This window comes from Trachinotus anak, unplaced genomic scaffold (assembly GCF_046630095.1).
Source record: "Trachinotus anak isolate AG129_WGS33_773 ecotype Australia unplaced genomic scaffold, CSIRO_AGI_Tana_v1 ptg000032l, whole genome shotgun sequence".
NCBI lineage: Eukaryota > Metazoa > Chordata > Actinopteri > Carangiformes > Carangidae > Trachinotus > Trachinotus anak.
Genome location: NW_027273883.1, coordinates 18889695 through 18902249, shown reverse-complemented (window position 1 = coordinate 18902249; position 12555 = coordinate 18889695). Strand labels below are relative to the sequence as shown.

The 12555-nt window shown below is 38.3% G+C and overlaps 1 protein-coding gene across 1 annotated transcript in view; it reads right to left on the bottom strand.

Moving 5' to 3' along the window:
• adcy2a (adenylate cyclase 2a) overlaps window positions 1-12114 on the bottom strand; it is a 62318-nt gene extending 50204 nt beyond the window's left edge. The window contains exons 1-2 of the mRNA XM_071469017.1: window positions 11456-12114; window positions 6985-7182 (exon numbers count right to left, since the gene is read on the bottom strand). Of these exons, the coding sequence (XP_071325118.1) occupies window positions 6985-7182; window positions 11456-11992 (735 nt within the window). The 5' untranslated portion in view covers window positions 11993-12114. The remainder of the gene's footprint in view (window positions 1-6984; window positions 7183-11455) is intronic.
• Window positions 12115-12555: the final 441 nt, after the last annotated feature.

The window sequence follows — 12555 nt, the reverse complement described above, 5'->3', positions numbered from 1 at the left end:
AGTTTATAGGCTAGATTTACAATGTCTGAGTCACATGACTGTGTGTGTCAGTCTGCTATTAAACCCTAAAAAGACAGCAATATGCTCTTTCATCTCTAGCTAAACTGGCGATATGTAACTAAAAAGATATATTGAATGATTAATAGTGAAGATGCAGAATTAAATACAGAAGATAAGAAATTGCTTGGTTTGTAATTTCCGCAGTCAGACAGGTCGTCTTTGATCTCTGAGATAAAGTAAAATGTTTTGCACAAAAATTACATTACATACTTTTTTCCCCATTTGCCAAGAGTCAAAACTTCAACCTGCTTTAAGAAAAATTTTGTTATCATGTATCTCTCCCTGTCTCTTTCTGCCTTGCTCCCTTATTTGCCATGTGCAGTATATCTATCTTTTCTATCAGTAGTTTCTGTCCTACTTTTGCCATCTACATTCTGCTTTAGCATTTTAGATAGGCAGGCCTTTTCCTTCACCCCAACTCCCTTTTCCCCACCTCGACTTTAAAGGCTAACGAGGCTGGCTGTATACTCACAAAGGAGAGTGTGTGTGTGTGTGTGTGTGTGTGTGTGTGTGTGCGTGTGTATGACTGAGAGACAGTGAGGGAATCAAGAGAGACAGAGAGAAGGAAGGGAGGAGAGGAGGCAGGGTCCAGACATCTCTCAGTGAGGGGTTGAGACTGGACCACACAGATAAGCCCTTCTCCTCACTGTCAGCAAAGAGAGAAGGCTTTGTGGGGAGAGGATAAGCATCCAATTGATTTCAGGTTTGAAAATGGAAAGTGTACTGTATACAAACTAACTCTGGGAGAGTGGTTATGGTGAGCACAACATAGCTGAGGGAAAATTCTGTGCCTCTGTGCTATTTCTTTCAACTGACAGTGTACTGTACTGACAGTGCAGTTTGTATTGTAACTACCTCTTGTTCTCTCACGGTCTCTCTTTGAGGTTGTCAACACAAATAATGTGGTTATTTTTGACAGCTGACTATGACCCCGATGCGGGGAAGCTGCCTCATACCACTGTTAAAAAAACATATGGAGCACAATAAGGAACTAAACTAGTTCTGTCCAAACCGTAGTAGAAAGGTAACTGAAATATATTAAATTATAACTGCCATCTGGACTCAAGCTGTTTGGATGAGCTCCACAAGTCATGTTATTTCCTGCAGTGAAGAAGTCCATTTAGCTTGTTAGCATGCAAGGGTTTTATGGAAACTAATATGTACTGACAAAAATAATAACGGAGGGTGAGACATATTCCCAATACTGTAGAATGACGCCGCAGGAGAATTTGAGTTTGGTTTACTAGGAGGTGATCACACAGTTTCTCCACTATTGTTTTCAGACACTGTTTCTTTCCATGTGTAGAGTATAGCAAAAGCTTCTATGTAAAAACCACTACAACTATTTTGGCAATGGTAATTGACAACAGAAAAGGTGACCTATTCGAGCTGTAGAGAAAGCACATTAGTATGTCGAGGGTGGTACAAGACAATGTGTTACAGAGGAAAGAAAAGGGTAAGCTGTAAGGACAGCTTGTTAAAGTAGCGGCAGCATTGAGCCTACACATAACACTGCATATCACTGACCTCACCTTACCTTCTTCCTAAAGCCAAGAAAGTGTTAATTATATATAAGAGGTTTAGTGTCTACATCTATTTTGGTGTCATTTTAGGACAACCATGTGTCTAACCAAAGTCTCGATACAGATGCTTTGTTTGCTTTTTGGTACTATATTAGATGCAATGCATTAATAGCAACAGTCAGAAGTCATTATTATGGGCCAATTTAATATGGGGTTAGAAACACAAGGTAAACATGAATGCAAACAAGAATTTTGTGTTACTATTCAGAGCTTTTTAACCCTCTTCTTTAATCAGTCAAATCAAAACTGTATACAGTGTAGAGTCCTTGGGTGTAGAATATGTCAATAAATATTTAATGAACCATTTTCACATAAATCATGTGGGTGTCTTTGCAAAACTGGTGGTTGTACCAGGATGTAAACACAGTTGATTTAAGGTAACAAATTAGTACCATCCACTTCTGTCTCATGAATGACAGCAAACCATGCTGTGGTTAAACAATAGTGCAATAAATCTGATATCAAAGCTTCCTCCATTTTAGACTTACTTTTTTGATCATTTTGAATTGGTCAGCAGGTTCCCATTGAGGAATACTCAATTTAAACATGAAGCAAAAACTACAAACAAAAAAGCAGGAAATTTGTACATACCATTCCATTAACATGGTTCACTACAAGTGAACTACAAACCAATCAGTATAAGCATAACATCAGTAAGAGGTACAGACCGAAAGAGACCCTACAACATCATTTATCAATTCATTTTCTGTCTCCAACTCCGTGTGTCCTATTTTTCTTTTGCACTCTCCAATTACTACATTGCAAGAAACCTCTCTATCTAGTTCATCCAGTTATCACTGTTGTCTGTTTTCTCATGTTACTATGGTCAGAAACATTTTCATCCACTGACAAACACAGGCAACATTGTATTAAAGACATGGGACAAAAGACATCATCCTTAATGAGCTTACGGCCATACATGACAGGTGAGGCAGTGGGAGGGCATGAAGCCCTCCCTCTAATCACTGTTTAACTCCCAACTTCTCATAGCTACCTCCTCACTACAGCACAGAAAGCATTTAATTAACTCAGACTTTTCCTTTGCCTCCCTTCGTTTCCTTTCTCAAGCAGACATCCACTTAGCAACTGCATAGTAACACCAGGGTGGCTATAGATTCAAAGACTTGGTTATTAATATAATTGGCTGAAATTCAAATCCTGGGCATTCTTCAAGTCCAGGGTTACAAGTGGAAGAATTTAAACAGCAAGGAGGGCAATGTCTTCAGACTATAATCTCTTTCATCCTATTAACCAAATTAAGAAAATGTAGGGCTGCAACTTGCAGTAATTTTCATTATCAATTAATTTCACAGTATTTTTATTAATATTTCAATTAGTTTGTCTATCAAATGCCCCCAAGAGCCTAAAATGATTCAAATGCCTTGTGTTGTCTGACAAACAGCCCAATATAATTCATTATCATACATGACAAAAAAAAAAAAAAAACAGGAAATCCTCAGTCCTCACATTTATGATGTGGTGCCAGCAAATGTTTAGCATTTTTGCCTGACAAGAAAAAAAAAAGATGATCAAAATAGTGGATACATTTTTCTGTCAACTGACTAATCAGTTGTTTCAGGCGTACCTAAATATACACAGTTTGTATATAAGGATGGCTAAAACTTTGTCCAAGACCACTCCCCTTTTCACTCATTTACTATTACCTACATATTAGACACACAATAGTGTTAAGCAGCAAATTTGATAGTCATAATCATCCTTTTGCAGCACTATTGACAGGTGTTCTGTCGCATGACTCTGAATTTTCACATCTGAACAATGCAGAGCAGATAGTAATTATAGCACAGTATATGGCAAACACATCCTAGCTTGACAGCATTAGCATGAAGTGTAATTGGCATGAACAAACTGTTATTGACAGACACAGACGGTATCTGTAAAGGTGGCAGTAACGGACTGTGAAATCAATGGCATTTCATGTCTACAAATTCATCGTAGATTAAAATGACCTCTTATTTGCTGTCTCTCCTGCAGATTTGCAGCTGAAATTCAATGTATTCCCCCCCTAAATTTCACCATCTTCAAGTCATTACTAACACTCAAAATATTCTATGCCTTGAGGTGCTGATCATGTCAGGTACCAGGGACAGTTAGAGTGTACCCGATATTTGAAGTCAATCTCTTCTTCAATATCTCATCTGGCTTTCTCTGTCTGTTAAAAAAAATCTAAATATTTAAGTGCCAAGATGTGCTTAAAATGAATGGCAGTATATTTGTCTCTTATTTGGCTTTGACTGTTTACAGATCAGTCAATATATATTTAGATCAGACAAAAATTTGTCAGCTCATAGGTTGAGAAGTGTATTTTGTCAGTTCTAATATAATTTAGTTCCCTGGGAACAGCTCTACGTGGCCAGCCAATGGTAATTGACTCAGGGCAGAAATGACTCTGCGACTCTTTTAGATGAGTCTATAAACCAAGAAGGAAGAACATCAAAAGAATTGAAAAATAAAAGACAAAATAAAAATTAGAGTCACTTTAAAGTGTCATCATAAGATGCCCTCTAAACCTGAGAGATATGAAAAACTATTTCTTTCAGTACAGTCATTAGTGTGTCTTGGGGGGAGGCTTAAAATCTGCATCCAGGCTAACAGAATGCTAATACTGTTTTTCATTTATACCAGTTTGATGGAACACACAATTTATACTACATATTATTTAAAGCTTTTCCATTACATTCATTACACTGATACCTGGAGTAGGCTCTCTGAACTCCCCAGTGGTAAACGAGATGAAAGTATACTGAAAATACTGTATATTAGGGTGGAGCAATGTATGAAAGCTAACGAGTCATTTCAGTATCCATATAATGGTAGCAAGCCTCTAAAAACACAAATACAGCGCAGTCAACAATACTGTCTGTTCAGATAAGTGTTAATTAATATGCCTAAGATGCAGCAGTCAGAGAGCAGTAATGGCATCATTTTCAGTGAGCAGAAGAAGGGAATAAATAAAGTAACATATGAATCAGTGCTTCTTTAGCTACCTCTTAGTGATGGATGAGAGTCCACACGAGACATTTCTCTCACCAAGTACTGTTGAACGAGTACAGCATGAAGACCTAATGTACTGTGCTGTTTTCAATGAGCCCTATTGAAGGATGCATAAGGCTGTAGCGATGAAGAAACTGCAAACTGTTCGTCTTGCCACATTTAACTGCAGATGTGATGTTGCTAAAGAGTGTAATATACATGCCATATAGGTATTAAGTATACAGCAAGTATACAGCTCCTGAACAGAATTGTTAAACATGTACAAGGGACTGTGTGTGTATATATATATATATATATATATATATATATATATATAACTACAACTACATATATAACTACAGGACAATCGGTCATATATAATATGAAAAAAATGTAATTACAATGTATCATATCTCCTGTGCTAATGCTGCAACCTGCAAAAATAGTCCATAAAAACTTTATGGGCAAACTGGTGTCAGGTCAACAGCCTTTTTTATGCATTCTGACTCATATGCTGCAGCGTGGTTAAGCTAGGGCCACATGGGACATAACCAGCCTACACTGGTGCCCTAAGAAGCTTGAAAAATGCATGGACAAAAATAATCTATTGATTTACACAAGTTGATTTGCAGCAGTTTCATGCAACCCATCTGCCAGGCTTTCCTTTAAGCAGCTAACTGCACTCTTTCATCAATACGACATTGATACATGATCTGTTAGTGGCTTTATACTCAAACAGCAATACTATTCCATGTTGCTGAATCCATGCATTTATGTTGACTTTGTAATCACCTCTCGGTCATATGCTGCGATAGCCATCAGGTCAAGTTAAGTACCTTCAATTTAGCAGTTCGAGCAACAAGCATGAACTATTAGTACTTAGTTCATGCTAACAATTATAATCTACCATCAGCTGTATTCCTCTCTGAAGTTAAAAAAGGAAGCAAGGGATCTCAATCAATAAAAAGCAGTATATGGCATAACAACAGTAACAAAGTAAATGAATATTGTATTTATTGAATATTGTAAAGGTAATGTATTGCAATGTAAAGATAAACAGGACTGTAGGGGAGACCAACAAAATGTGGCAAAACATATTGCAGCAAATAATTTCAACAGTAAGCTATAATAACCTAACCTTGCATTTCTCCTCTGCATGTTGTTTTTATTCTTGCCTTTTCAATAATCTGCAACAATGATATTCTATGCCCTGATATTATATGTAAATCCTTTGCCCTCCTTTCTGACATCAAATAATTTACTATTCACAGCTTTTTAATGACCAACCACTGGTTAATTTATTTCAGTTATTTATGTTTAATGTGATTACCATGCTTCATAAAATTTAAAGGAAAATTAAAGGTTAAATTAAAATAATGAATGGAATGTGGACCATTGCTAATTAAATGGTAAGTGGTTGGTAAATTATATATAACAATCAATTATTCTTTAAATTCAATAAATAAATGATTAATATTGATGGACATCATGTCATATATTGTTTTAGTAGGTATTGTCTCAGCTGTGCCTCTGGATTTGAAGTGCATTGGTTTTATACGTTATAGGTTTTCTTTAGTAATGTACAAGTTTCAGTTTTGATCCCATTAATATATAATTCTGACAAAATCTCAAGAATAACTGTTATTAACTAACACTCAGTACAAACTGAGTAGTGAAATAAAGGGGGAAAAAAACATGATACATGATGAGAGGGCAGGCAGCACTCAATCATGTGTGTGATCAATACAAAACTTACAAGATGCAGCCTGTTTTTGAATGTAGGTCAGAAATCACAAGAGATGAAATAAAAGCTGAAGGAGTTTTTTTTTCTAAGCCAAGAAAATCCCTTGTTCTTGGTTCTCATCCATCCATGTTCATTTTAACTACACTTCACACTCACATCACAGACAACAGTCATATTTGGTCTTTCACAAATTGCAAGCGCAAAGTGCACTTCTAAAGCCAACTAAACCCCTACAGATCATTCACCGCAGGAGTTTAAAATAAAAAACAGCAAGTGCAAGAGAGATGAAACAACCATCAACAACATCCAAAATTAATTGGTCCAGATTTCTATCTCATCCCTTAACGTTTATGTGCTTACATTTGATGCGTGTTCGGTTTGTTGACATACTGTAAAGCATTTCATTTTCAAGAGACAGTCCTTGTCTCTTGAACCATACTATATCTTCAAAGTTGCAATTTCCAATCTGTTGTATTTACTTTTATTTAAGCCATAAAATGTTTCTTAAAGCTTCCCAATGCAACAGGAGGAACATATGAAATAAAATAGAAGGTACCGCGTTTGTCTGCAATAAATTCACCACAAAATATGTCTGTGTCTTACCTGATCCCATGGACAGATGATCCCACCAGAAAACATAAAAAGGTAACCCATGGCAACCAAGCAGGCCCAGATGACCAAAGAGAAAACACGTAGAAGCTTCTTGAAGATGGACTCAATGCACACGAGTACAAACACAGCCAGGAAGATAGCCAGCGCCGTGGGCACAGTGATTACAAAGGCCACATGGTCCTCAACGTTCTGAGAAAGGACAGGATAAAAAAAGTAGAGCATAAGCGAGATACAGTGGGACACATGGACAGACAATTTAAGAGAGAGGGAAAGAGTTATGTAATTTATCAGAGAAAAGAGGAATAATTAGAGAGAAAACTAAGTTTGCCTGAAAGAGATAAAGAAAAGGAAAACATTAAGGAGACAGACACTTCTCAAGGGGGCATGAAACAGCCTGTGTTATAAAAAGCCACTCCCCGAGCTCTGTCTTTCCTCTTCAGTGTTGGGAAATACAAACAAGCAAGGCAGACATGTGGCACACCCAGAGACGCATTTTTAAACACAACAAGGTGTCACGACTAAGATAATCTGCTTTTGCTAGATGTAACCTGAGAGAGTGATAGGATGAAACAAATGCCTTCTAGCTCTGTATGTCCTTTAGTAGCTTTAACTTTCTGGTTGAGTCACAAGATATTATGACAAGACTCTGAATGAATGGCAGACTACAAATACCAGACTGTGAAATGCCATATCACTACAAAATATAAAGACAGTGAAAAGGTAAAAGTCAACATGAGAATCTTTTAGGGTTACGTGCTAATATCAGGGTTTTAAGTGAACTTACGCCTGCTGGAAATTTGGTGCGGCTTGGTTTGAAACCTAGATATAGTGTTGGTTTAACCACCAGAGACATCTGTTGGTTAAAATATTTCATCAACCACCCAGCCTCGGGTCGATGAAGTGCAGTCAGCGAGCACCTGTCATTATTCCTGTAATAGAGCATGCCACGTGCATGCATGTTCTGGGACTGGGCTCACTTCACGAACCTGAGTATAACTTTATAGTATAAAACTGTGGGTTAGCTTTGCCACTCATCCTCGGAAAGAATACCACCCATCCTGTTGCTGTCCATTATCTGTGAGTGAGGTATTCGCTTGATCTTACAGAGCATGCTACAGCACAGCTCCGAGACAACCGAATGCAACTGTTCATCTCCACAGAGGCAGAGATACGACTGAAAAGACAGATAAATCAAAAAGGTGTCAAACTCAAAATGTAGTAAAAGGTAAAAATAGGAGGATAAAATGAATGTAAATGAAGAATCATATTTTATTCATGTATTCCGTTATTCCTTAGACTCAGATACCCTATTGGAGAAATCTGTCACTTTGGAAATCCATATACAGTGTCTTTGATTTTCATGGCTCAAGAGAGGCACGTTTAGAATGCTTTATTTACTTTACTTTGCACCCAAATACTTTAGTTCACATCTTTTTTAATATGTAGGGGTCTAAAACACAAATACATCAAAGCAATCCATCTCTCATAAAATCAGACCAAAAGAAATGATTGGGCACCAGGTGTACAATCAAGTATAAATTCAGATAGTATAGTCGATCAGTTCTAATTACTCAAATGTGGTTGAATGCACAAACCAAGCATCCACATCCTCTTTTCAATACACAACTGTAAGGGTGAAACAGAAACGACTCCTTTCACTGTGCTATCCTACGTCCACTATACTGAACTGACAACATTTTATGGATTGATGAAAAAACCCTAAAAAGCCCCCAGTGTTAACCAGTAGCAAAGTTGAAGGCACATTCATAATGGATTTGCTGCTGCCTTTCTGAAACACACTTAGATCTGAAAGTTCTAATAAAAATTTCAGGAGTTTCTTAAAGGTGGATGTAGAAGGATAGCACAGTGAAATGAGTTGTGTCTGTTGCCTGCCTTTGCCAGGCTTCATCCCATCAATGCCTCTCCAGGGGTGTGACAGGGGATGGAAAAGGGTCAGGATATGAACATGCAGTGCAGATGTGTCACATGCTCAGTACCACATTTGGATGTTTATGCCAGGAAATCTGGAAAATAAATGGCCATCGACCAATCAGACTTAGATTTCAACCTCATATAGTTTTGTGTCATATTGTTATTGGGTGAATGCCCATTCAAACCTTTATTTACTTTAACATCAGGACAGGTAATTTGCTGACTCTTTCTCATTAAAGAGGCCCTTACTGCACAATTATGCCATTTCCCTATCCATAGAGACACAGCTTTGTCTAGTTTTGAAAGCTCCAGATATCTAAACTGTAAATTACACCTCATTAAAATACCAAATTGATGAATGGATTGTTTTCAAGTTCCCTTTTTAAGCAGTGTTGTAAAAATCAACAGTCATACATGCTGTTAATGTTTTCTGTTCATTGCAGATACAAATCACTAAAACATATTTTTATTCATTCCATCATTGTTTTCAGAAATGAGCTAACCATCTATCTGTTTTTTGGCCAGCTTCTCTTTCCACTTCCCTCAATCTCTCTGTCTCTCTCTTTCTCCTTCTTTAGCCCCCCCCCCCCACCTTCCCTCAGTCTTGTTCTCATGCGCACAGTCAATGCACTGGGACAGGAGAGGATGTGTGTGCCTGCAGAGAGCCACAGAGAGTTTGACTCGCCCAGAGCAGAGCTCCAAAACAGCACAGGATTTAGGTCAGCCAGCAAGCAGAATGAAGGGATGATAGGATACAAATAAAAGAGACAGACAGATATATGAGGAGGTGAGAGATGACACAGGGATGAGAATGGAGTGAAATAGAGAACGATAGAGGAAAAAAAAAAAAAGGAAGCTGTAAAGGTCATGCCTATACAGTACAGGGGCAGAGCAAAAAGAGGACGTAGACAGACTGAGCAGTGGCCAAATAGGGAAAGACATTTACTGAAAGCTTGTTTATTGTGAGCCCACAAAAACACTGCTACCAAAAAGTGCTAAATTATATTGTAGGATTGTAGGGTTGTCTGATTGCAGGGAAACATTTTCCTCAAAAATGGAAATTTCTAACACTACTTTAAGTTTTAGTTGCTGGTTGAATTATATTTTCACACTTTATCACAGCTTTAACACAAATTCAGCCTACTGGATCAAATAATAAATCCAAAATGAAATTATAAATAAAGTATTTCATGGGTACAAACAACGTCTGTGGCTAATATAATGACTCAAAGGAATGATAGATGATGAAAACACTGGCATATTAAATATGATTCTTCCAAAGATTGTTGTTGTCCTTTAATCTTTTTCATTTATTTCATTCGTTGACTAATTAGACATTTAGTGATTGTGTGTTATCTTGAGTGATTGCTTTTATTGCATGGAAATGGAAAAGCTGGCTCTGCAACCACTGATGTTAATCATTATCTTCTGGTTTTAATGTATGTTACAGTTCATGAAAACAACTTCCATGCAAGATAACTTTTTATTCTGTTTTCATTAAGCTTTGTATGTTTAACTGCAATACATAAATGTTCCTAATGATTAATGATGAGTAATTTGCAGTGTGATGCATTGTGTCTGCCAGTGTTCTCTGTCTCACTCTATCTCTTTCTGTGTGTTTTAGATTAAACCCTTCTTAATAGCAGACTCAGCAGAGACAGGGAATGGGAGAGGCACTCTCTTAAAGCAAAAATGTAATTAAGCTATAATAGTTTATTGGAACAGCCTTAAAAAAATCAACCATTAAATTGTGTCAATATATCAAAATGCTCTTTTTTTTTTTAGATACACAGGTTCTTAATAGTGAAATCCCAGTCAGACAAAATGCACATTTACAAACAATGTCTGGCTTTTTTAAGCTCAGAATGTCTTTATTTTACAGAGTGCCTTGCCTTCACCGCATTGAATTTTTCAGGTTTTTAGAGCAAAGATAATCCTGTCAAAATAGTGACAGAGGGAAACAGATCTCCTTTCTGTAGTTCAGTCAACCATGAGCTCAGACAATAACTAAGCCCCTTATTCCCCCCCTCACTTTTATCTCACCCTTCTCTTCACATTAGTGCTGCGATGAGGACAGCATGCTGTGAGAGTGTGCATGTGCAGGCATATAGGTGTTGCACAAGCACATTTGTATGTGTGTGAGTCGGAGAGAGTGGAACCCACATATTGACAAGCCAGTGGCTTGTGTGTGTCTGCGCACCGTATATGCACATTTATTTGCACTATTGACAAGCCAGTTAGAGTGACCCTATTCTATGTACGCTTATAGAATGGGTGGGAGCCTGATGTGTGTGTGTGTGTGCGCACCCACGTGCCTACATGTATCTGTCCACACTGTTTACAGAGCTTACATTTCATATGAATTTTCCTACACATACCGTTATTGTCATTTACAGCCGATGGACGAGGATATGCAACATATCTTACAGGAGCATAATGCCATATGTTTGTATGGTCCTGGATATTTTTTTGTACTTTTTTAAATTTGCATAATGCGTTTGTGTGTGCATATTGTGAATGAGCAGCTTACCAGTCCTGAAGCAAAGAACACAGTCAGCAGAGCCAGACAGGCTCCCATCACTATGAGGAGCAGAAACACAATCAGTGGATGCTGCTGGCTCATACAATAGTAGGACTCATACAGCCAGTCCGGGGACCTGTTCCTCTTCTCCTGACCTCCTCCTCCTCCTTTATCCCCTTCACCAGACTCCCCTGCCCGGTCCAGGAGATAGCGCTTCCTCCTTATTGCCTCTTGCCACATGGATCTTGGAGTCGAGAAGGAGGAAGAGGAGGGAGGGTAACCAGAGGAGGTGGTCACTGCTGAGGTATTAGTAGTTTCCACCACAGATGAGGAGCAGTTGCTCTGTTCTGCTCTTCTGCTGTTGTTCCTGTTGGAGACCCTGCTGTGAGAGCTCCGGATGTCTAGAGTATCCTTTGGTTCCTCCTCCACCTCCTCTCTTAAGTCCTTCAGGCGGAAACAACTGAATGCTGAGGCTGAGTCTGAGTCAGAGGCAGCGTGTGCTGGCCGGAGAGGTGGCAAGAACACACCAAGGGTAGAGCGCAGCATCCTCCTCTTTCTCCTCCTGCCAACATGTTGGAGCGGGAAATGAAGGGGAGCACAGAGACTGAGTGCTCTTTAGAGTGAGAGAGAAAAGTGGGAGGGAAGTGAAGGGAAAAGGGGAGGGAGAGAGGACTAAGGGGGAGGGGAGGAGGAAAAGACGGTGCAGAAACAAGGAGAAGTCAGCGAGTACGAGAAGAAAATAAAAGTGGAAAAATTCATGGACTGACATTTATACAGTATGCATTACGTGATATTAATGCCATGTAATTATTTGAACTGAGAAACTGGGAAACACAGGTTAGGAAGAAAAAACTGCTTGAAAACTGCTTAAATCTGCATTTCAATCCAGAGATGATTGAGATAAAATTCATCACACTTTATATTTTTTAATCAGCCCATTCCCTTTCTCCTGCTTTCTCCCCAGCTGTGGGCAATAATCTGCCTTAAGAATTGATAAAACATCTATCACATGTTGAAGGTGAACTGAAATCAGATGCACAAACATAGACAGTAAGGGGGGATTATCCACAAATAGAGATCAATTGAATAATGGAACAGTTCACATTTCA